This window comes from Pelophylax lessonae, assembly GCF_965119305.1.
Source record: "Pelophylax lessonae genome assembly, chromosome: 3".
Taxonomy (NCBI): Eukaryota; Metazoa; Chordata; class Amphibia; order Anura; family Ranidae; genus Pelophylax; species Pelophylax lessonae.
Window position 1 is genome coordinate 554,616,551 of NC_138770.1, and position 22,804 is coordinate 554,639,354.

The following is a 22,804-nucleotide window of genomic DNA, read 5'->3' on the forward strand; positions in this document are numbered from 1 at the left end:
ACCTTTTCCAAGGCCCATCTGTGAGCACAAATAGTGAGTCAGACTTCTTAAAAGACTCCGTCGCTGCCAGGTACACCCCAATAACCCGGTCCACATCCAAGGCATGCAAAGCAATTTCCTTTGGATGTGTTGGCCTGGGAAACAGGTAAGGCAACACAATGTCTTCATTCAAATGAAAAATCAGACAATCTGAGGAAGGATCGACGGACAGGGGCGAAGAACCACCAGTACGACAGGATAACGCCGCCAAGTCCGACACCCTGCCTGCAGAGGTGAAAGCCACCAAAAAGGCCACCTTTTGGGACAGCGTAAGCAGGGGAATCTCCAGAAGATCATCAAAGAGGCTTCTGGAGGACAGAGCACCAAATCGAGATCCCAAGTCAGGCAACAGAGACCGCACTGGAGGTGTCAAGTGCCTAACTCCCTGAAAAAAGTATGCACCAGTGAGTATGTGGCCAAAGGCCATTGAAATAAGACGACTAAGGCTAACACCTGGCCCCTAATAGTACTCAAGGCCAGTTTCTGCTCAACCCTCCCTTTGAAGGAAGGTCAAGATCCGAACCAGCGAACAAGAGCGAGGATGAACCCCAAGAGACTCGCACCACCAAATGTACATCTTCCATGTACGATGGTAGATCTTCCTAGCTTTGAACAGCGTTGGAAACACCAACAAACCTCTATCCATCAGCACCTGGCATTCAACAGCGAAGCCGTCAAAGCCAACGCCTTTTCGTGAACGGTTGCAGAAGCAGAGGAATCGTTCTCACTATCTGAGGATTCAGGGGGCGTGGTTTGCAGACCCAGTAGGGTGACCCATGTCCATGGCGGCTGAATCCGATTCAGGATTTGAGGAGACAGATGAGGCAGGGGAAGGCGGGGGGGGGGGCCTTTTGCCAGCCTGTCACCTAAAAACCACCTCCATCCGGAACATAAGGGACTCCAGGACTGCCGTCAGTGCATCGATTTATGGATGGATGGATGGATGGAACCCAGGGGCCCCACAGCCCCAAAGAAGGGATCATGTGGGGAAATGTGCTTGTAGGACTCCATGAGTCACAAGGAAAACCCCACAAAAAGTTAAAACACTGCTAAGGGACAACCCCCACTACTCTGGCAGCACCAATAGATCCTCAGCAGAGAGGGAGAAGACCCCAGCAGACTTACCAGGCACCGCAGCCACTAGGAGAATCTGAACTGCAGGAGCGGGGATCAGGAAATGAAAGGATCCAGAAATCAGCACCAGGGGATGAGGAGGGGCTCCCGCCACCAAAATCGCCGCCCAGAGGGCTCCACTGTCATGGCAGCTGCTATTTGCAATGGCAAACCAGCACAAAATGGCCGCCGGACTACACAAACATGGCCGATGTGCATTGAGCACACAGGCTACAAGAAAATGGCGGCACCACGAGGCTCCCAGGAGGGATCTCTAGGCCTCAAGGACAGGCCCAGGCAGGACCGGGGGCCCTGGCAGGAGCCCCCACCAGGAACCCCCCCCCCCCGGGTCGTCCGGTCACGCAACCCCCGCCACCCCTCACCAGCATAGCGCCCTGCCCCCACCCCAGGAGGTGGACTAGACAACCCACACAGCCCCCAGCATAGGTGGAGGGGAGTAGGATGGGGGGGGGGGACAAATGAAGGGGGGTGCCTGATGGGAATGAGGGGAACCTGGGGGTCCGACCATGCAAAGGAGGGGCCTGCGTCCACCCCAAAACCCTCCAGGGGGAGAAGGGGGACAGCTACTCACCACACCAGGACCAGGCGGGCACTGCTCCAGACAGAACCCCTCGCCATCAAAATGGGGGGCGGTGCTGTCGGGCAGGAGAAAGGCTGCGACTCGGTCATAGACCCGGTCGTATGCGTCCTCGCGAGGCGTTTAACTCGCAGGCCATCCCCCCTCCAGTGGGGCTATGTCGCGACCAGGCGGGCACTGCTCCAAACAGAACCCCTCGCTATCAAAATAGGGGGAGGGGGTGCTGTCGGCCAGGAGGAACGCTGCAACGCGGTCCGAGACCCTGTCCTATGCATCCTCGCGAGGCGTTTAACTCGCAGGCCATCCCCCTTCCGGTGGGGCTATGTCGCAGCTGACCTAGCACAGAGCTGAGGTCTGCGGACTTGCTGGCCAGACTGGGGTGACAACTGGATCTAGATTATCCAGCCTGTTGCCCAGTCCGGCAGTTGATTGTAGCTCTCACAGGAAAAAAACAGGAGAAAAAATTGCCAGGACCAGAGATCCCAGCAAGGAACTAGATCCTTATTTCGGAGTAGGCATAAAAAAAAAAAAAAAAAAAAACACGGAGTACCTATAGCAGGGTGGGGGTTACCCCCTGGCACATAGTGTCCTTAGGGGGCAGTATAACCCAATGGTAAGAAGATCAGGAGCTGTGTGTCAATGAACGAAAGAAAAATGGATTTTTGTCTTACCGTAAAATCCTTTTCTCTGAAGTTCATTGGCGGACGCAGTCTCTGATCTTCATATCAGTAGGGTTATGCTGCCCCCTACAGGAGGACACTAGACAGAAAAAAAGTTCTAGCTATGCCTATGGGCAGTCCCAGGGGGTATACCCTCTCTCCCTGCTATAGGATGTCAGTTTTGTATCAAAGCAGTGTCAGAGAAAATAATACCAACCCAACTCAAAATAGAGGGGCGGGTACTGCGTCCGTCAATGAACTTAAGAGAAAAGGATTTTACGGGAAGACAAAAATCCAGTTTTGTCTATCGTTCATTGACCGACGCAGACTCTGATCTTCATATCAGTAGGGACGTCCCAAAGCAGTGCCATAAAATGAGGGGTGGGAACAGCAGAAAAATAAGTCCCCAAGGCTAAACCATAGCCAACCAGGCAACATAGGACTCATCATAACAACAAGAGGAGACCCACCTGAAAAAACATTTAACACCCTCGAGGGAGACAAACACCCTCAAAAACGGCAGCCTGCAAAACTTTGCGGCCAAAAGAGGCATCTGTAGATGCCAGCACATCCACCTTGTAAAACTTCTTTAAGGTGTGAACAGACGACCGGGTAGCCGCCTCGCCAAATACATCCTGATTGCCCAAACCATATCCAAAGTATGCAGTGCAAATTCCTTAGGAGGTTTAGGCTTAGGGGACACAAAGAGGGTAACATGATGTCCTCATTTAAGTGAAAACTGGAAGTCACCTTCGGAAGAAGGATGGATCCGGATGAAGTACCACTTTATCCCTGTGAACCACCATATAGGGAGAACGACAGGACAATGCTGCCAGTCCCGACACCCTGCGCGCAGAAGTAATAGCCACCAGGAAGGCCACCTTCTGGGATAAGGTAAGCAGGGGAATCTCCTAAATACTTTCAAAAGGTTTCTGGAGAACAGACAGCACCAAATTAAGGTCCCAAGGTGGCAACGGAGGTCGCACCGGAGGTGCCAAGTGTCGCACCCCCTGGATAAAGTTACGCACCAGGGAATGGGTGGGTAATGGCCTTTGGAAGAAAATTGCCAAGGCCGAGACCTGACCCTTGATAGTACAACGCCCCGTTGAAGGAAAGCCAATATCCAAGCGCCACTGAGTAAGAGCGAGGGGGAGCCCCAAGAGACTCACACCACGCGATATACGACTTCCACGTACGATGTTAAATCTTGCTACAAGTCGCTTTCCTCACTTTAAGCAGAGTGGGAATCAAAGAAGCAGACAATCCCCTGTCCTTTAGCAATCAGCACCTGGCTTTCAACAGCCAAGCTGTCAAAGCCAGAGACTGTAAAGCAGGATGGAAGATTGGCCCCTGAGACAGTAGATCCTCCCAGGGAGGAAGTCTCCAAGGAGCATCTGCGACTAGCCTGACCATGTTGGCGTACCAAGCTCGGCGAGGCCAGTCCGGAGCCACAAGAATGACCAGAATTCCTTCCACCTCGATCCTGCGAAGAAGTCTTGGCAGCAGCTTGAGAGGAGGAAAGGCATACATCAGCTACTACTGACCCCATAGGGCCACCAACGCGTCTGCGGCGTTTGCCAGAGGGTCCCAGGAGCGGGCCTCAAACCTCTGCACTTTCCTGTTGATCAGAGACGAGACGCCAACAGATCTACATCTGGAGTGCCCCAACAAAGGCACAACTGCTGGAACACCTCCCGATGGAGAGACCATTCCCCTGCATCCAAGGCCTGTCAACTGAGGTAATCCGCCTGCCAATTTTCCACTCCTGGAATGTGAACAGTGGAGAGAGCTGGAACAAAAGAGTTCTGCCCATCGAAGGATGCCTGCCACCTCCAAGGCCGCAAGGACACTTTCGGTGTCCCCTTGGTGATTGACATAAGCCATGGCCGTGGCATTGTCTGATTGAATGCGCACTGGACGACCCTGCAGGTTCTCAATCTAGTGGATTAGGCAAAGCCTGATCTCTCTCAGCTCCAGAACATTGATTGGTAGCCTGGATTCTTCCAGGGACCAGACCACCTGCCGAGAACCCCTCCCCATCCAGACAGACTGGCATCCGTGGTAGCAACTGTCCAATATATAGGAAGGAAGGATTTCCCTTGCTTGTGCACCGGAGATTGAAGCCGCCATATCAGGGACTCCCTGATCACCTGGCTCAGATTCTTGTCCCATTTGAGAAGGATTTCCTTCTGGAGGATCCTCGTGTGGAATTGAGCGAAGGAGACCGCCTCGAAGGATGGCACCATCAATCCCAGAACTCTCATACAGGTTTGAAGGGACAACCATTTGCTGGACAGCAATAGCTGAACCACAGTCTGAAGTTTTTTCCGGAGGAACTAATACCCTGGCTGAGGACGAGTCCAAAGTCAAGCCCAGATAGTCCAATCTCATGGAAGGGACAAAGTACGACTTCTGAAGGTTCAGAATCCACCTGAACTCATCCAGAGTTCTCATGGTGATTTCCAAATTTGTTTCCAGCACCGTGGGAGACTCCGCATGTAGAAGCAGATCGTCCAGGTAACCCAGGACCGATATCCCCCGCTGTCGCAACAGCGCCAGGACCAGAGCCGACACCTTTGTGAAGACCCGGGGAGCAGAGACGAGACCAAAGGGTAACGCCACAAACTGATCGTGATCCTCCCCCACGGCAAAACTGAGAAACCATTTGTGTCCTGCACATATTGGGATGTGAAGGTAGGCATCTTTGATGTCTATGGAGGCTAGGAAATCCCCCTGATGTAGGGAAGCCACCACCGTGCGAACTTTTGGAATCGCACGAAGCAATTCAGTGCCTTCAGGTCTAGGATTGGAGGCACCTTGCCTTTCTTCCTGGGAACCGTAAACAGGTTTGAATAAAAGCCCTGAAAACGCTCCGCTTAGTCTCGATTCACACTAGCGCGACTTGTCAGGCGACTTGTCAGCCTGACAAGTCGCGCTCCCTCGCGGTCCATTGACTGCTACAGGACCCGTTCTAATAGGAGCGACACAAGTCGCTCCGACTTAGAAAAAGGGTCCTGTACTACTTCGGGGCGACCTCGAACCAACTTGCATAGACTTCCATTATGTGAAGTCCATGCAAGTCGCTCCGAAGTCCTGGTGCATGGGAATGCACAAGTCGCCCCCGAAGTAGTAAGGAGTCGTGCCTCCCCAGTGTGAACCGAGCCTTACAGAACCGGAACTATTATGCCCCATACACACGTGCAGATTATCTGCAGACTTTTGTCTCCAGACTTACCTTTTCTATGTAGTGCAAGGGCCTGCCGGAGTGCATACAAATTGAAAGTGTTTAGGTTTGACCTCATATTATATGGTTTTGGTAAGTCTGCAGACAAAAGTCTGCAGATAATCTGCACGTGTGTATGGGGCATTACTCTTATGTTGTGCCAAATCCTGTACTGCCCCAAAGAAAGCCTGTAAGCGATCCGGGAACAGTTGCAGATTGGAAGGGAAAAACCTTACAGGCGGGACGGATCGAAACTCGATCTTGTAACCGGACCGTATGACCTCTTGAACCCATTTGTCTTGTATCCGGGATAACCATAGGTCCGGGAAACGGCAAAGACGCCCCCCCCCCCCACCCCCCACCCCAGATAAGGGTAAGGGCGCACCTTCAGGCCGAAGTGGCCTTGTCCTCAGGTCTGGAGAAACTAGATTCGAGTTCCAGCAACAACCGTGCCACCAACAGGTGACCACATCATTAAGGACACTGATCCTGACAGAGGGACCCCCTCTGCGACAAGAGTTCTTACCCTTGTTAGCCTGTGGGAGAAAGGTACTCTTACCCCCTGGGAGACCTTTGATAATGTCATCCAGGGTAACCCCAAAGCAGGCAATCTCCTTGAAAAGTTAGATCAGTCAAAGCCTTCTTTGAAGTCTGATCCGCAGGCCAGCCGGAGGACCAGTCCCGAAACCAAAAGTCAGGCCAATATGGTAGCAGAATCCAGGGTGGCATCGCAAACAAATTGCAGCCCCTGCACCAGCTGGTCCAACAGCTCCTCAAAGGCAGGAGGAAGATGCTTCCCCTCGAGGTCACGGCGTAGTAACTTAGCCCATTCAGTCAATGTTTGCGAGACAAGGGCAACCGTAAACACCGGTCTTAATGCAGACCCCGCCAGAGAGTACATATTGCAGGCCACAGACTCTGCCTTTTTATCTGCCGGATCCTTAAAGGATGGGGAATCCTCCACTGGGACCATGGTAGCTTTATTTAGTCTTGAGACCGGAGGTTGCACTTCTTTGTAAGGGAGTCCTCAAAAGGGTAGCGTCTAGCAATCTGCTTAGCTACCCCAGGGGAATGCTTTGGACGGTCCCATTTTTTTTGAGCATGTTGTCAAAATACGCAGGAAAGGGAAAAACCTTTGCCGCTCTGGATGGCTTGTGAGTGCCAAACGTAACCTGCGCCCCAGTCGCAGCTGTGTCCTCCATTTTTAGGGTCTCACGCACAGATACAACCAGTGCGTCCACCAGCGCCTTTTCTTGCGTGGCAGCCGAGGTAGAAATGTCATCCTCACTGTCAGAGGAGACAGGGCGCGAGGTACTAGACCCGGCAGGGAGACACGCATCTGCGGTTGCTGAGTCAGACTCAGAATCTGAGACATCAGATGAGGCAGGGGTAAGTGGAGGGCGTTTAGCACCTCGCCCTTTAAAGGCCACCTCTACCTGGGACACAAACGATTCCAGGACGGCCAAAAGTGCATCAATTGACAGCTGGGATCCGAAGGGCCCTGCAGCCTCCTTGAGGGGGTTAGGTGGGGACACAGGTTCTGCAGAGTTCATGTAACACCAGGGGGACCCGTCAGCAAAAAGGTTTTTTTTTTTAAATGTCCCACCACGCTATAGCGCCCCTAGAGATCAGGCAGAGCGCACTGAAGACCCCCAGCAGAGAGAGAGCGAGAGAGACCCCCCTAGACTCACCATCCTACACCAAAAATGCACCAGGAGTCCCAGAATGTCTGCAAAGCACGTGTCAGCAGCAATCTTGATCTAGAAAGATCAGCCCAGGGTATAGGGAGGGGCTCCACCCAGAAAAATGCCTCCAGGAACTCCCATTCAGTGATTCCTATTAGAAATGCACTGAAAAATGGCGCTGGGTGTACCAAGATGGCCGCCGATGAAAAGCACATGGGCTACAAGAAAATGGCGGCCTGCGGAGCTACTGAGGACCCTCTGTGGGGACCCCCAGCCTCCAGGACAAGATCGATTGGAAGGTGGGCCCTGGAGCAACAGGTAGAAATCCCCCCTGCACGATCGTTCGTCCATCGCCGGTGGCGCACCCCCTGCCCCCACCTGCGGCCTGAAGCTCGGACCCAGCCCCTGGGAGCAGTTACCAACGTCCCAATATCCCCTAGGGGGGGCAGTAGGTGGGGGGGTGTGACAGGACAGAGGGGAACCCGGGATTGTGAGGGTCCGACTATTCTAGGGCGGGGGCCTGCATCCACCCTAATATTCGCCAGGGGAAGAGGGGGGAACATTTTTTCTCACCATACCAGGAACAGGCGGGCGCCATCTCCTGACAGAACCCCTCACCGCCGAGGTGGGGGGGCTGTCGGCCAAATAGGAACGCTGCGACTTGGGCCTAGCCCCGGTCATATGCAACCTGGCGAGACGTTTAACTCGTGGGGCCCGTCGCCGTCTAGTGGGACTATGTCACAGCCGACCCAGCGCGGAGCTAAGGTCTGCGTGTGCTCGTTGGCCAGGTGGGATGACCACTGGATCTATATATCCAGCCCTTCACCCAGATCCAGCATGGTTGCTTGTAGATCAAAACTGACATCCTATAGCAGGGAGAGAGGGTATACCCCCTGGGACTGCCCACAGGCGTAGCCAGAACTTTTTTCTGTCTAGTGTCCTACTCCTGTAGGGGGCAGCATAACCCTACTGATATGAAGATCAGAGACTGCGTCCGTCAAACGATAGAGAAAAATGGATTTTTGTAAAATCTTACCGTAAAATCCTTTTCTCTTAGCTCATTGACAGACGTAGTCCTCGGTGATTCAACACCCTTGGGTTATGCTGCCCTCTACAGGAGTAGGACTAGACAGGAAAGAAAACGTTCTGGCCACACCCTAGGGGCAGTCCCAGAGGGTATATCCTCTCACTTCCTGCTCTAGCAAATCAGTTATGTCACAAAGCAGTGTTTAGAGAATTTAACCCAACCCAAAAACAGAGGGGCAGGTACTACGTCTGTCAATGAGCTAAGAGAAAATGATTTTACGGTAAGATTTTACAAAAATCCATTTTTCTCTATCGCTCATTGACAGACGTAGTCCTCGGTGATTCAACACCCTCGGGACGTCCCAAAGCAGTACCACAATTGAGGGGTGGGAAAATGGAAATCAAATCCAATCTAGAAGGCCCAACCGGTGCCAACTAGAAGTTTACAATGCTCATCCTCAGTGATGAGACTCAACAGAAATTTTTCAACAGAAATTTTTCAACAGAAAAAAAAAAAAACCCTCGAGGTAGACCACCGGTCTCCTCAAATTGCGGCCTGCAAAACCTTGCGGCCAAATGAGGCATCCGCCGATGCCATCACATCAATCTTATAAAATTTTGTAAAGGTATGTACCGACGACCAGGTGGCCGCCTTACATACCTGGACCACTGACGCCTGATGGCGATAGGCCCAGGAAGTACTGAGCGCTCGAGTGAAGTGCGCCCTAACAGGGAACGGAGGATTCCGACCCTTAATAGAATAAGCCTGTACCACCGTCTGACTGATCCATCTAGATATGGTCGCGGCAGACACAGGCAATCCCCTTCAAGGGCTATCTGTGATCACAAAAGTGAGTCCGTCTTACGAAAACCACTTTAGGAAGGAAGGATGGGTTCGGAAGAAGAACCACCTTATCCCTATGAACCACCAGATCTGGGGAACGACAGGATAATGCGGCCAGTTCTGACACCCTGCGTACAGAAGTAATGGCCACCAAGAAGGCCACCTTCTGGGATAATGTAAGCAAGGGAATCTCCCTGATATCTTCAAAGAGAAGTTTCTGAAGAACCGACCACACTAAATTAAGATCCCAGGCGGTAAGGGTGCGCGCACTGGCGGAGCCAGCTGTCGCACCCCCTGGATGAAATTCCGCACCAAGGAATGATTAGCCAAAGGTTTCTAAAAAGAAGATTGCTACTGCCGAAAACCTGACCCTTAATCGTGCTCAAGGATAGTTTCTGCTCAACCCCTTGTTGCAGACAGACCAAAATTCGGATCACCGAATAGGTATGTGGGGGAAATCCAAGAGATTCACACCACGCAATATAAGACTTCCATGTGCTGGAAGTCGCTTTCCTTGCTTTAACTGGAAGTAGGAATAACTGAAGCTGACACTCCCTTGTCCTTCAGTACCTGGGTCTCAATGGCCAGGCCATTAAGCCAGCGACTGTAAAGCAAGATGGAAGATCGGTCCCTGAGACCGCAAATCCTCCCTGAGAGGAAGTCTCCAAGGAGCGTCCGCGACTAGCCTCACCAAGTCGGCGTACCAGGCTCGACGAGGTCAGTCCGGAATTTCCAGAATAACTGGAATTCCCTCCACCTCTATCCTGCGAAGAAGTTCCCGCAGCAACTTGAGAGGCTGGAAGGCATGCCGTAGCTGATACTGCCCCCACGGGGCGATTAGCGTTTCTGCTGCGTCCGCTGGAGGATCGCGGTGCGAGCTACAAACCTCCGCACCTTCCTGTTGAGCCAAGGTGCCAACAGATCCCCATCCGGGATGTCCCAATTAAGGGACAGCTAGTGAAAAACCTCTGGATGAAGAGGCCATATGCGATTGGATCCGAATCGGGCTGCTCTAGAGCTGCTCGATCCAGTAAATCAGACAAAATCTGATCGCTCTCAGTTCCGATACCCTATTGGAAATCTGGATACTATCGGAAGAAATGACTTCCCCTGGTTGAGCATCGGAGACTTCCTGGTCCGCTCGCTCAACCGGATCCGATTGTCCAGGTAATCGGAATTCTGATTCCATTAAAAAAGAATCTCCTTCAGGAGAATTTGGGTATGAGACTGGGTTTATGGTACTGCCTCTAAGAAGGCCACCATCAGTCCCAGCCAATTGACGGACAGCAACATCCGAATCGTTGACTGAACCTTCTGGAGTTTCTCCGCAAGGAGAAACTCTCTTGCCCAGGATGTATCCAACCTTAGGCCCAGATAGTTCAGTCTCCTGGTGGGAACCAGGGATGATCTTTGGGAAAGCGAAAAAACGCTGATGTCCTGCGATAATGGGGATATAAAGATAGGCCTCCTAAATGTCTATGGACGCCAGGAAATCCCCCTGATGCAGGGAGGCCACCACTGTACGGATGGACTCTATTTCTTCCCAAGTCCAGATTTGGACGCACCTTGCCCTCTTTCCTGGGCATTGTGAATAGGTTCGAATAGAACCCCTGAAACCGTTCAATGTTAGAAGGGAAGAATCGCACCGGTGGAAGTGATCGAAACTCGATCCTGTGTCCTCCAGAGACCGGTGAAGACAACCCCCCCACCCCAGAGATGGGTAGGGGCGCATCAGGCTATATTCTTCAGGCTTGGCTGACCTGGACTCTTTGTTTAGCCGACCAGCGCCCTTTGAAACCCCTCTAAAGGGGCTTTGGAGGGTCTCGCCTTATCGCCCGCCCTCACGGAACGAACAACTCTTATGAGCAGAAAAGGAAGGTCCTCGTTAGTTACGAGGTCCTTTTATCCTAACAGTCTGTGGCAAGACAGCAGGTGGTACCGTCTATCCTATAAAGAGGAATTCCTCAAACGGATAGCACCTAGCCATGCGTTTGGAAATAACAGGGGTTCGTTTCAAAACGACCCCATTTGGGTAAAGGAAAATCCTTCGCCCTTTTGGTAGGCTAATAAGTACCAAAAAGGAATCTCAGTCTCAGCTACCTCTGCCGGTGTAACCTCAAGACTAAAGGTTTCCCGAACGGACACAACTAGTGTATCCACCACTCTTGTGCTATGGCGGAGGCAGAAACGTGCTCCTCACTGCTGAGGAGATATTACCTAAGACAACAGCCCCCTAGGAGGGACCTGCAACTGCATTGACCAGCTCCGAATCCGTATCTGAAGTATGGAAAAAACAGAGGGAATTGTGGGACTTTGTGTGAGTGCAGCTAGATATATATATATATATATATATGATTGTATTAAATGTCATGGAGATAGGATAAAATCCCAAATAGGGGACCTATAATGACCTAGCAACAAATCTGACATTCACAATCAATGAAGTAACATGAATCAAGAATAGATCATATATATAAAATTAATCTAGGCAAGAATAAATGCAATAATAATATACACAAAATCATTGTTACTAAATAACAGATTTATTGTGACAGCTTAGTCTCTGTAGGTACACAATCTTATAATATACATAAATCACTTAATAAGACCCAAACAATGGGGACCCACAGAGAGCTGACACATAGTTCACATATTAGATTCAAAATTCATAGCCTATAATATCACATCTATTGATATCAATAACAAGTCATGTTTTTAAAAAGTTCGCATAAACAAAAGTACATTAATAACATTTCGAAACTGATTATTCATGAGAGACAAATAAAATACGGGAATATATTCTTTGTAAATACATGATTTTTCATTTTGACAGACTTATACATGATGGCTGAGTAATTGTAGGCTTGACGCGTTTCGTGGACCTCCGTCCACTCATCAGGAGCATAGGAACTAAATTGTATGTCTGAAAATATAAGTTTGGATATATATCAGAATAATGATATGAACACAGGGAGAAATAGGAATGTATATCAAAGTATATAAGGAATTGACAACTACCTTGAGCAGTGTCATGTCTACAAAAGTCCAATCCCAGAGAGGAGGTATAGGGCTGGGCCGAGATACGCCTGACCCGGGGCTGAGGCATGGATAACATCCAATAAAATGGGGAGGAGCATTGAAAGAGTAAAAAATGCCATATGGAAATGAAGAAATCAATAGGAAACCAGGCAAATAGTCAAAGAATGAAATCGTAAATAATTCGATATCAGTAGAATCTGGAAATATATAATAAGATAGACTTGATTTAGTTTTGATTCTTCTAATAAAATGAAAATATATTTTGTAAAGCGGAAAAAGAATGTGTCTAGATATAAGAAGAATTAGAAGTTCTAAGTGATCGATAGGAGTCAGGAAGCCACCAGAGACAGTGCCAACACTAAGGGGATACCAGAAAGAGATCTCAAACAAGAGGTGTCAAGCATAGTAGTGAACAGGTGAGAAAATTACTTGAATAAAGGGGGCAGATAAAAGTGAAAAGGTTCCTTGTGTTACCAGGTGATTTTAAAGGTGATTCCAAAATGAAAGAGCGAAATTAGGAGAGAAACCAGAGCCGTTGTGAGGAGGAGGACTCCAAGGAAGCTTATAGCCATCCCAAATAGCAAGTAAATCGTGCAAAAACAGGAAAAACGGAGGCATGCAATAAAGAGCAAGATAGAGTTGCATATAGACAGCCAGACTACCAAGAGTTAGATGTGCAGGGACTCACCAATGTACACTGACAAGATAAAAGGCTGAAGTAATAACTAGGCTGCATCTCCCCAGATACGGATGTAATCCACGCCAACGCCATGTCGGCGTCGGATATATATGGACGGACAACAGACCCATCCACATCCGGTCAGAAGACCGGATGCTGGTCGAAGAGGACCGCCTCCGATGCAGATGGATATCAGTCACCATAGCGACGCGGTGTCGAAAGGACGCCACGCCGCTGGTCTACTGTGCATAGCGCCGATGGTAGTAGCACAGCCACGCCCCCAGCCTGGATGTAATGAACAGAGACAGGCGAAAGGGGCGGCAGCCAAATACCATCGCAGCCCCGGTGCAGGGAACCCGAACACAGGAACCTGACCTACCATATCAATCTGGGACTTGGATGATAATCTTAGAAGGGGATAACTTATACTCAAAAAAAAAAAAAAATAAATAAACAGGGGGGGGGGGGGGGGGGTTATTAAAACATATGGAGTATAAAAACTAAAAATAAAGGATTAATGGGTAAATATATATCTTATTAATTAATTATTTACCCATTAATCCTTTATTTTTAGTTTTTATGTTTTAATAACCCCCCCCCCCCCCTGTTTATTTATTTTTTTGAGTATAAGTTATCCCCTTCTAAGATTATCATCCAAGTCCCAGATTGATATGGTAGGTCAGGTTCCTGTGTTCGGGCTCCCTGCACCGGGGCTGCGATGGTATTTGGCTGCCGCCCCTTTCGCCTGTCTCTGTTCATTACATCCAGGCTGGGGGCGTGGCTGTGCTACTACCATCGGCGCCATGCACAGTAGACCAGCGGCGTGGCGTCCTTTCGACGCCGCGTCGCTATGGTGACTGATATCCATCTGCATCGGAGGCGGTCCTCTTCGACCAGCATCCGGTCTTCTGACCGGATGTGGATGGGTCTGTTGTCCGTCCATATATATCCGACGCCGACATGGCGTTGGCGTGGATTACATCCGTATCTGGGGAGATGCAGCCTAGTTATTACTTCAGCCTTTTATCTTGTCAGTGTACATTGGTGAGTCCCTGCACATCTAACTCTTGGTAGTCTGGCTGTCTATATGCAACTCTATCTTGCTCTTTATTGCATGCCTCCGTTTTTCCTGTTTTTGCACGATTTACTTGCTATTTGGGATGGCTATAAGCTTCCTTGGAGTCCTCCTCCTCACAACGGCTCTGGTTTCTCTCCTAATTTCGCTCTTTCATTTTGGAATCACCTTTAAAATCACCTGGTAACACAAGGAACATTTTCACTTTTATCTGCCCCCTTTATTCAAGTAATTTTCTCACCTGTTCACTACTATGCTTGACACCTCTTGTTTGAGATCTCTTTCTGGTATCCCCTTAGTGTTGGCACTGTCTCTGGTGGCTTCCTGACTCCTATCGATCACTTAGAACTTCTAATTCTTCTTATATCTAGACACATTCTTTTTCCGCTTTACAAAATATATTTTCATTTTATTAGAAGAATCAAAACTAAATCAAGTCTATCTTATTATATATTTCCAGATTCTACTGATATCGAATTATTTACGATTTCATTCTTTGACTATTTGCCTGGTTTCCTATTGATTTCTTCATTTCCATATGGCATTTTTTACTCTTTCAATGCTCCTCCCCATTTTATTGGATGTTATCCATGCCTCAGCCCCGGGTCAGGCGTATCTCGGCCCAGCCCTATACCTCCTCTCTGGGATTGGACTTTTGTAGACATGACACTGCTCAAGGTAGTTGTCAATTCCTTATATACTTTGATATACATTCCTATTTCTCCCTGTGTTCATATCATTATTCTGATATATATCCAAACTTATATTTTCAGACATACAATTTAGTTCCTATGCTCCTGATGAGTGGACGGAGGTCCACGAAACGCGTCGAGCCTACAATTACTCAGCCATCATGTACAAGTCTGTCAAAATGAAAAATCATGTATTTACAAAGAATATATTCCCGTATTTTATTTGTCTCTCATGAATAATCAGTTTCGAAATGTTATTAATGTACTTTTGTTTATGCGAACTTTTTAAAAACATGACTTGTTATTGATATCAATAGATGTGATATTATAGGCTATGAATTTTGAATCTAATATGTGAACTATGTGTCAGCTCTCTGTGGGTCCCCATTGTTTGGGTCTTATTAAGTGATTTATGTATATTATAAGATTGTGTACCTACAGAGACTAAGCTGTCACAATAAATCTGTTATTTAGTAACAATGATTTTGTGTATATTATTATTGCATTTATTCTTGCCTAGATTAATTTTATATATATGATCTATTCTTGATTCATGTTACTTCATTGATTGTGAATGTCAGATTTGTTGCTAGGTCATTATAGGTCCCCTATTTGGGATTTTATCCTATCTCCATGACATTTAATACAATCATATATATATATATATATATATATATATATATATATATATATATATATATATCTAGCTGCACTCACACAAAGTCCCACAATTCCGTCTGTTTTTTCCATATTTCACTAGGGATGGAGACAGCTAGATACTTTACCTATGTGGCAGATCTATCCCCCGTTGCTTGTCCCCGTATCTGAAGTATCTGATAAACAATAGGGGTAGGCGGGGGTCGCTTCTTGACCCCCGTCCCTGACAGGCCACCTCCACCCGGGATACCAGAGACTCCAAAACTGCAGATAATGCATTAAAAACAAGTGGGGTACTGGAGGGTCCTGCGGCCACCTTGAGGGGATCAGGTGGGGATACCTATGCGGCAGGGTCAATGATTATACAAGACACTTGCCAGCGACAAAAAATGACAAAGTAAAAAACTTTTTTTTTTTTTTGTGTCCCCCAGTCGCAACAGCACCCCTCAGTGTTACCTGCCTTTTTGGACCCCACAGAGAGAGAGAGAGAGAGAGAGAGAGAGAGAGAGACCCCAAGGCTCATCCCTGATGCACAGAAGTTTTCATCAGCTTGCTCAGTGCTGTCTTGTTACAGACAGGAAGTCTTTGGCCCTATTTCCTGGGTAAAGGAGGCGGCTCCGCCCCTTAACATGCCTGCCGACGCCTCCCCCTGGCTCCATGAGGTGTTTGAGTCACCTCAAACATGGCCGCCCCCATGCTGGAGACACGAGGCTACACCAAAATGGCGGCTCGTGCGATCTACCAGACAATGGCGGCGGCTTGCACAGAATAGCGGCATGTCTGCAGAAGGATCTCGGCCTCACAACCCTTCACCCTCATGGTGGTCAGCGTGGTCGGCGGTACCGGACCCTGGTGGGCCGTATGCGGTCCGTGGCCGTCGGGAGGCATCTGCTTAGCTGGAGGAATGATCTGGAATGCAGTATACATGTATAGACATCGCCTTGTGGCTTCTGACAGGTAGGATACCTTATACTATCACAGTAAAGATCTAGTACTGCCACTGACTACAATCATTTTCACATTTTTACAATTAGATTGTCAGCTCCCAAACCAAGCCTCCTGGCTTCTTGTACACAAAAATCACACTCAATTAGGGGGATCTGTGACATGTTATAGGATAGAGGGGAACCCATCCTTACCATTACAGAGAGGGGCCCGCGTTCACCACAAGACCCGTCAGGGGGAAAGGGGGAACATACTACTCACCATACCGGAACCAGGCGGGCGCCAACTCCTGACAGTACCCCTCTCCACCGAGGTAGGAGGGCTGTCGACCAATACTGACGCCGTGACTCATGGTCTTTGGCGTTTCAGCGAGACGTTTAACTCGCAGGGTCAGTCCCCGTCCAGTGGGACTATGTCGCGGCCGACCCAGCGCGGAGCTATGGCCTGCACGCGCTCGTAGGCTGAACTGGGGTGACCACTGGATCTCAACATCCAGCCCGTCGCCCAGTTCAGCTTTCTTGCTTGAAGATCTCACAGGAACACTGGAGAAAAAAAGCTGTCTAAAAAATCTTTTCTAAGAAAAAAATCCTGCCAGGACCGAAGATCCCAGCAAGGTATCTAGGTCCTTACTCCTAACTAGACAGAAAAAAACTGATTTGCTAGAGCAGGAAGTGAGAGGATATACCCTCTGGGACTGCCCCTAGGGTGTGGCCAGAACGTTTTCTTTCCTGTCTAGTCCTACTCCTGTAGAGGGCAGCATAACCCGAGGGTGTTGAATCACCGAGGACTACGTCTGTCAATGAGCGATAGAGAAAGGTGGTTTATTTTGCCTTCAATTGAAAAGGCAAAGGTGTAGAGTCTGGAAAAAGCTAAATAAAACTAAGATAATAAAATGACCCTTGTAAAAATGTGTGTACCTTTGGTTGTTTGCAGATGGCCTCCATAAAAACATTATAACGAGTAACACCACAGAAAAGAGGAATCTCCAGAAAGCATCATCCACCCAGAGCTCCATCCAGTCCTATAAAAACACAAAGTTAAAAAGTACTTTTATGCCTCCCAGATCACTTTTTTCCTATGTTTAGAGGTTCCTGCTTTTAGCTGCAATAAGGCCCCTTTCACACGGGCGGTTAGATTTCAGCTTTCAGCTGTGGATAAAGGAACATATTTACCGCAGCTAAATGCAGACATTGCATCCCCATGGCCCGGTTCACAAACTGCATTTAGCAATGTTTTCATAACATACAGTTTTGTGCATTCAGGAAAAATAAAGTTGACTGCGTCCAGGAGCAATTTACCGCAGCTATCTGTACATAAAACACAGTTAATTACTTATTTCTTCTTTGTACTGCAAACAATTGTTATACAAAAGGCAAGAATTTACTACCCCAGCTAAATGCAAGTAATCACATATAAATGCAATGTACAAAAACGGGAGTGATCTCTGTACCAGGAGTGTTTGAATTTCAAAATAACAAAAACAAGATTTTTGTAAGATCTTACCGTAAAATCTTTTTCTCTGAAGTCCATTGACAGACGCAGCCTCCATCTTCATTAGCTGAATGGGTTATGCTGCCCTTTGCGGGAGTAGTTTAAGCAGTAAAAATGTAAATGTATACGCCCACGGGCTGTCCCCACAGGCATTACTCACACACCCTCTGCTCAGCAAACCAGTTTAGTTGTAAGCAGTGAAGAAAAAAACATCCCCATATCAGAGGGGCGGGTGCTGCGTCTGTCAATAGAAAAAGATTTTACGGAAAGAGCTTTAAAAAATCGTGTTTTCTCCATCGTCCATTGACAGACGCAGCCTCCATCTTCATTAGCTAAATGGGATGTCCCAAAGCAGTGTAGGCATGAGGGGTGGGAATAACGCAACCAGAAAGTAACGTAAACTCTAAAGGTTACACTTAGCCCACTGGGTAACATGAAGCTTAACCAAACAACAGGAGCTCATCCAGGTTAAAAAGACCCCTATAAGAGAAACAAAAAAACATTTTCTTACGAAAAACAGCAGCCTGCAAAACCTTGCGGCCAAAAGAGGCATCCAAAAATGCCAACAAATCCACCTTCTAGAATTTTGTAAAGGTGTGCACAGACGACCAAGTTGCTGCCTTACAAATTTGTACAACAGAGGCATGATGGCGAAAAGCCCAAGAGGCACTCAGCGCTCTAGTAGAATGTGCCTTCACAGGGAAAAGGAGGAACCTGACCCTTGAGTGAATAAGCCTGAACAACCATCTGCCTGATCCACCTCGAAATGGTCGCAGCAGACGCAGCCAAACCTTTGCAAGGACCGTCCGTAAGGACAAAGAGAGTCCGATTTTCTAAAGGATTCAGTAACTGTCAGATAAACTCTTATCGCCCGAACCACATCGAAAGAGTGCAAGGCAAATTCTTTGGGATGCTTAGGTTTAGGACACAAGGAAGGCAACACAATGTCTTCATTAAGATTAAAATCCGACACCACCTTAGGGAGAAAAGACAGATTAGGTCGGAGAACCACTTTATCCATGTGGACCACCAAAAAAGACAAATGACAGGACAACACCGCCAACTCAGATATACTGCAAGCAGAAGTAATAACCACTAGGAAGGCAACCTTCTGCGACAAAGAAAGCAGAGAAATCTCCCTAATATTCTCAAAAGGAGGCTTTTTAAGAACAGATAAAACCAAATTGAGATCCTACGGAGCTAACGGAGATCTCCTTGGAAGACCCAGATGACGCACCCCCTGAAGTGCGAATCAAGCTATTAGTAGCCAACGGATGTTGGAAGTAAATAGCCAAGGCCGACACCTGACCCTTTATAGTGCCCAACACCAGGTGCTGCTCAACCCCTTTTTGTAAAAAGGCCAAAACCCTAGCTATAGAAAACAAGTGAGGGTTCAGCTGCAGCGATTCACACCATGAAATGTACGATTTCCACGTACGATGATAGATCTACCTAGATGTCGACTTCCTGGCATTCAAGAGGGTAGGAATCACAGAGTCAGAAAGGCCTCTATCCCTCAATACCTTGCTTTCAACAGCCGAACCGTTAAAGCCAGCGACCGTAAAGCAGGATGGAAGATTCGTCCCTGAGACAGCAGATCTTACCACAGAGGAAGTCTCAATGGAGGATCTACGACCATTTTTACCAGGTCTGCAAACCAAGACCGCCGAGGCCAGTCTGGTGCCATCAGAACGACTGGAATGCCTTCTACCGCCACCCGGCGAAGAAACCTCGGCAGAAGTACAAGAGGAGGAAAGGCATAAATCAGCCGATACTGGCTCCAAGGAGCCACCAGAGCGTCTGTGGCATCGGCCAGAGGATCCAAAGACCTGGCCACAAACCTCCGGACTTTTCTGTTGAGGCGAGACGCAAACAGATCCACCTCCGGAGTCCCTAACCGGGCACACAGGAGGTGAAACACCTCCGGATGAAGGGACCATTCCCCTTGATCCAACACCTGACGATTCAGATAATCTGCTTGACAATTCTCCACACCCGTGATGTGGACTGCGGAAAGAGCTGGAACATTGGCTTCTGCCCAAACCAGAATCTCGGCCACCTCCTTGGCCGCCAGGACAGTCGGTGCCCCCTGGATGATTGATGCAAGCCACAGCCGTGGCATTGTCTGACTGTATCCGAACCAGAGAACCGTGTAGCTGGCTCATTCGGTGGAACAGGCAAAGCTTGATCGCTCTTAGCTCCAGAATGTTGATCGGCAAGGAGGACTCTTCTGATGCCCAAGTCCCCTGGGCACAGAGCTTCCCCAGCACTTTACTCCAGCCTGGCAGGTTTGTGGTGACCGCCGTCCAGAACAGTGACAGGAAGGACTTGCCCTGACACAAGGCAGGAGACTGGATCCACCAGGATAGAGCCGACTTTGTGAGATGACACAAACTAATCTTCTGGTCTAATGACCGAGGGTCCCTGTTCCATTTTGCCAGAATCTTTCTGCAGAGGTCTGGAATGAGACTGAGCAAACAGGACAGCTTCGAAGGTAGACACTATCAGACCCAGGGCCCTCATGAAGGCCTGCAGGGAGGACTGATCAGTTTCCATCAGCAACCTGATTCCTCTTTGCAACTTCTGAAGCTTTTCCAAGGGGAGAAAGACCCTTGCAAGAGAGGAGTCGAGAGTCAGCCCCAGATAAGTGACCCATACGGATGGAGATAGAGCAGATTTCTTGAAATTGATCGTCCACCCAAATTCTTGAAGGGTCTGAACTGTAATAGAGATTTTTCCCAACAGATCCGAATGAGAGTCTGAGCGCAACAGGAGATCGTCCAGATATCCCAAAATTGGGATTCCCCTCTGACGTAACAAGGCCAGCACAGGGGCCAGGACCTTGGTAAAAACTCTGGGAGTGGATGCGAGACCAAAGGGTAACGCCACAAATTAAAAATGCCACCGTAAAGCAGAGGAATCGCTGATGTCCCTCGAATATGGGGACATGGAGATGAGCATCCTTGATATCGATGGAGGCCAGAAAATCCCCCTAATTCAAGGAGGCCACCACAGACCGAATGGTCTCCATTCAAAACTTCTACATCCGCACAAAGCAGTTCAGAGCCTTGAGATCCAGGATTGGACGCACCTTGCCCTCCTTTGTGAGCACCATGAACAGGTTTGAATAGAAACCTTGAGAACGTTCCTGCAGAGGAACCAGCACGATCACTCCCTTAACCAGGCGGTCCCGCATAGCTTTCTGAAGATCTTCCAAACGCTCTGGAGACAGGTGAAGATTTGACTGAAAAAACCTGTCCCCCGGCTGGGACCAGAATTCGATTTTGTACCCGGAAAAAATCAGAAATGGGTGAGGGTGCCTCTTCATGCTGAAGAGGACTTGTCCGCAGCACTGGACTGACTGGTCTTGGACTTGCCCCAGTGCTTCTTAGACCATCCAGAAGCTCTGAACGGCTTACCTTTTTCTTGTGTCCTGGGGGCACGAAAAAAATAATCTATGAGCAGTAAAGGAAGGACCCCACTTAGCACGGGGTGTTTTACCTTTGTAGGATTGAGGAAGAAGAGTACTCTTCCCGCCAGTCAGACCCTTGATCAACTCATCCTGTGAGTTCGGCAAACACTCTCCCAGAAAAGGGAGATCTGTCAGGGCTTTCTTGGAAGCTTGGTCAGCCGACCAGCTCTTCAGCCAAACCATGCACCGTAGGGCAATCCCCACAGCCGAAACTCTGGCCACCAGGGGAGCTGCATCCAGGGACGCATCACAGGAACACCAGGGTCTGGGTCCACAAGTTCCATCAGTTCTGGGGAAACTACTTTAGGGTCCATGTTCCCTTTCAGAACCCTAACCAATTCCGTAACTTTCTGCGATACCAAAACAGTCACAAAGACCGGTTTCAAAATGGAACCCACCAACACGTGAAGATTCCACCCGCCTGTCCACCGGATCTGAAAAAACGGGGGAATCTTCCACCGGCACAATGGTAGATTTGTTCAACCTGGAAACAGGGTGATCCACCCTAAGTGGCACCATCCAACGGCTGGAGACTATCAGCTAAAGGATACCGGCGTTTAAAGCGTTTTGGCACAACTAGCACGTGCTTAACGTGCCGCCATTGTTCATTCACAATATCATGAAAAGTCTCGGAACAGGGAAAAACCTTGCCAGACTTTTGGGTCTTGCGGGAGCCAAAGGCCACCCGTGTCCCTGCCGGTGTGGGCTCATCAGCCAATTTTAAAGTTTCCCTCACTGAAACAATCAGGGCTTCCACCAAAGCTCGTTCCCGCGCTGCAGCTGAAGAAGACAGGTCCTCTTCACCATCTGACTGCGAGGACAGCGACCCTTCAGGTAGGGGGGCGTCCACGGGCCCCCATCAGCCTCTGAATCAGAGGACTCCACCAAAGATGGAGAAGGCAGCGGCCGTTTACAACTAATAACCTTATTCATGACAAAATTGTGACGGAACAGGACACCCCGACTGGGTATCTCCGCCAAGAAGACTGCTTCCTAAGAAATCTGGAACACGGGATCCGTGAATCTGGCTATAGTTACCCCAAGAACTAGACAGTACAAGTTTTGGGGTCAAACCAGAATGAACTGTTTATTAAAACCAACTCACAGACTTTTATACATTGGAGAAGTATGTCATTGGCCAGTCAAATATTTACACAAAATATCACACAATAGCTACGATAACGAGGTAGGGCTGACCATGATATCATTAACATACCAATTAACTGAGCACTTAAATCAGCCTAGGCAGAATGCACAGAATGCTAGCAGGTAAACAATAGATGACACAAACACCTGAACAATCAGGAATCTCATTCAAGGCCAGACACACCGGCATCGAGATCCCAAAGAACAATAGACAGCATTAAAGTGTAACACATCCCCCCAGCAGACAATGGGCTGCTGTGTGAAAGACAGATGGCTTGAGTTGATGAGACTACCAAAAAGAATTGCTCCACACAGACAGTGGCCAGGAGTCTAGCTTCCTAATTCTGTGACAATACTTCCCCCCTGTTCCATAGTCCAGCAGACCCGGCTAGATCCGATACGGGTCAGCTTGGGGATGTCC

At 48.7% G+C, this 22,804-nt stretch overlaps 1 protein-coding gene across 1 annotated transcript in view; it reads right to left on the reverse strand.

Annotated features, from left to right (window-relative positions):
* Nucleotides 1-22,804, reverse strand: part of TMEM87B (transmembrane protein 87B) — a 206,756-nt gene that overhangs the window by 24,318 nt on the left and 159,634 nt on the right. Inside the window, exon 14 of the mRNA XM_082250961.1 lies at nucleotides 17,192-17,295. Coding sequence (XP_082107087.1) covers nucleotides 17,192-17,295 — 104 coding nt within the window. The remainder of the gene's footprint in view (nucleotides 1-17,191; nucleotides 17,296-22,804) is intronic.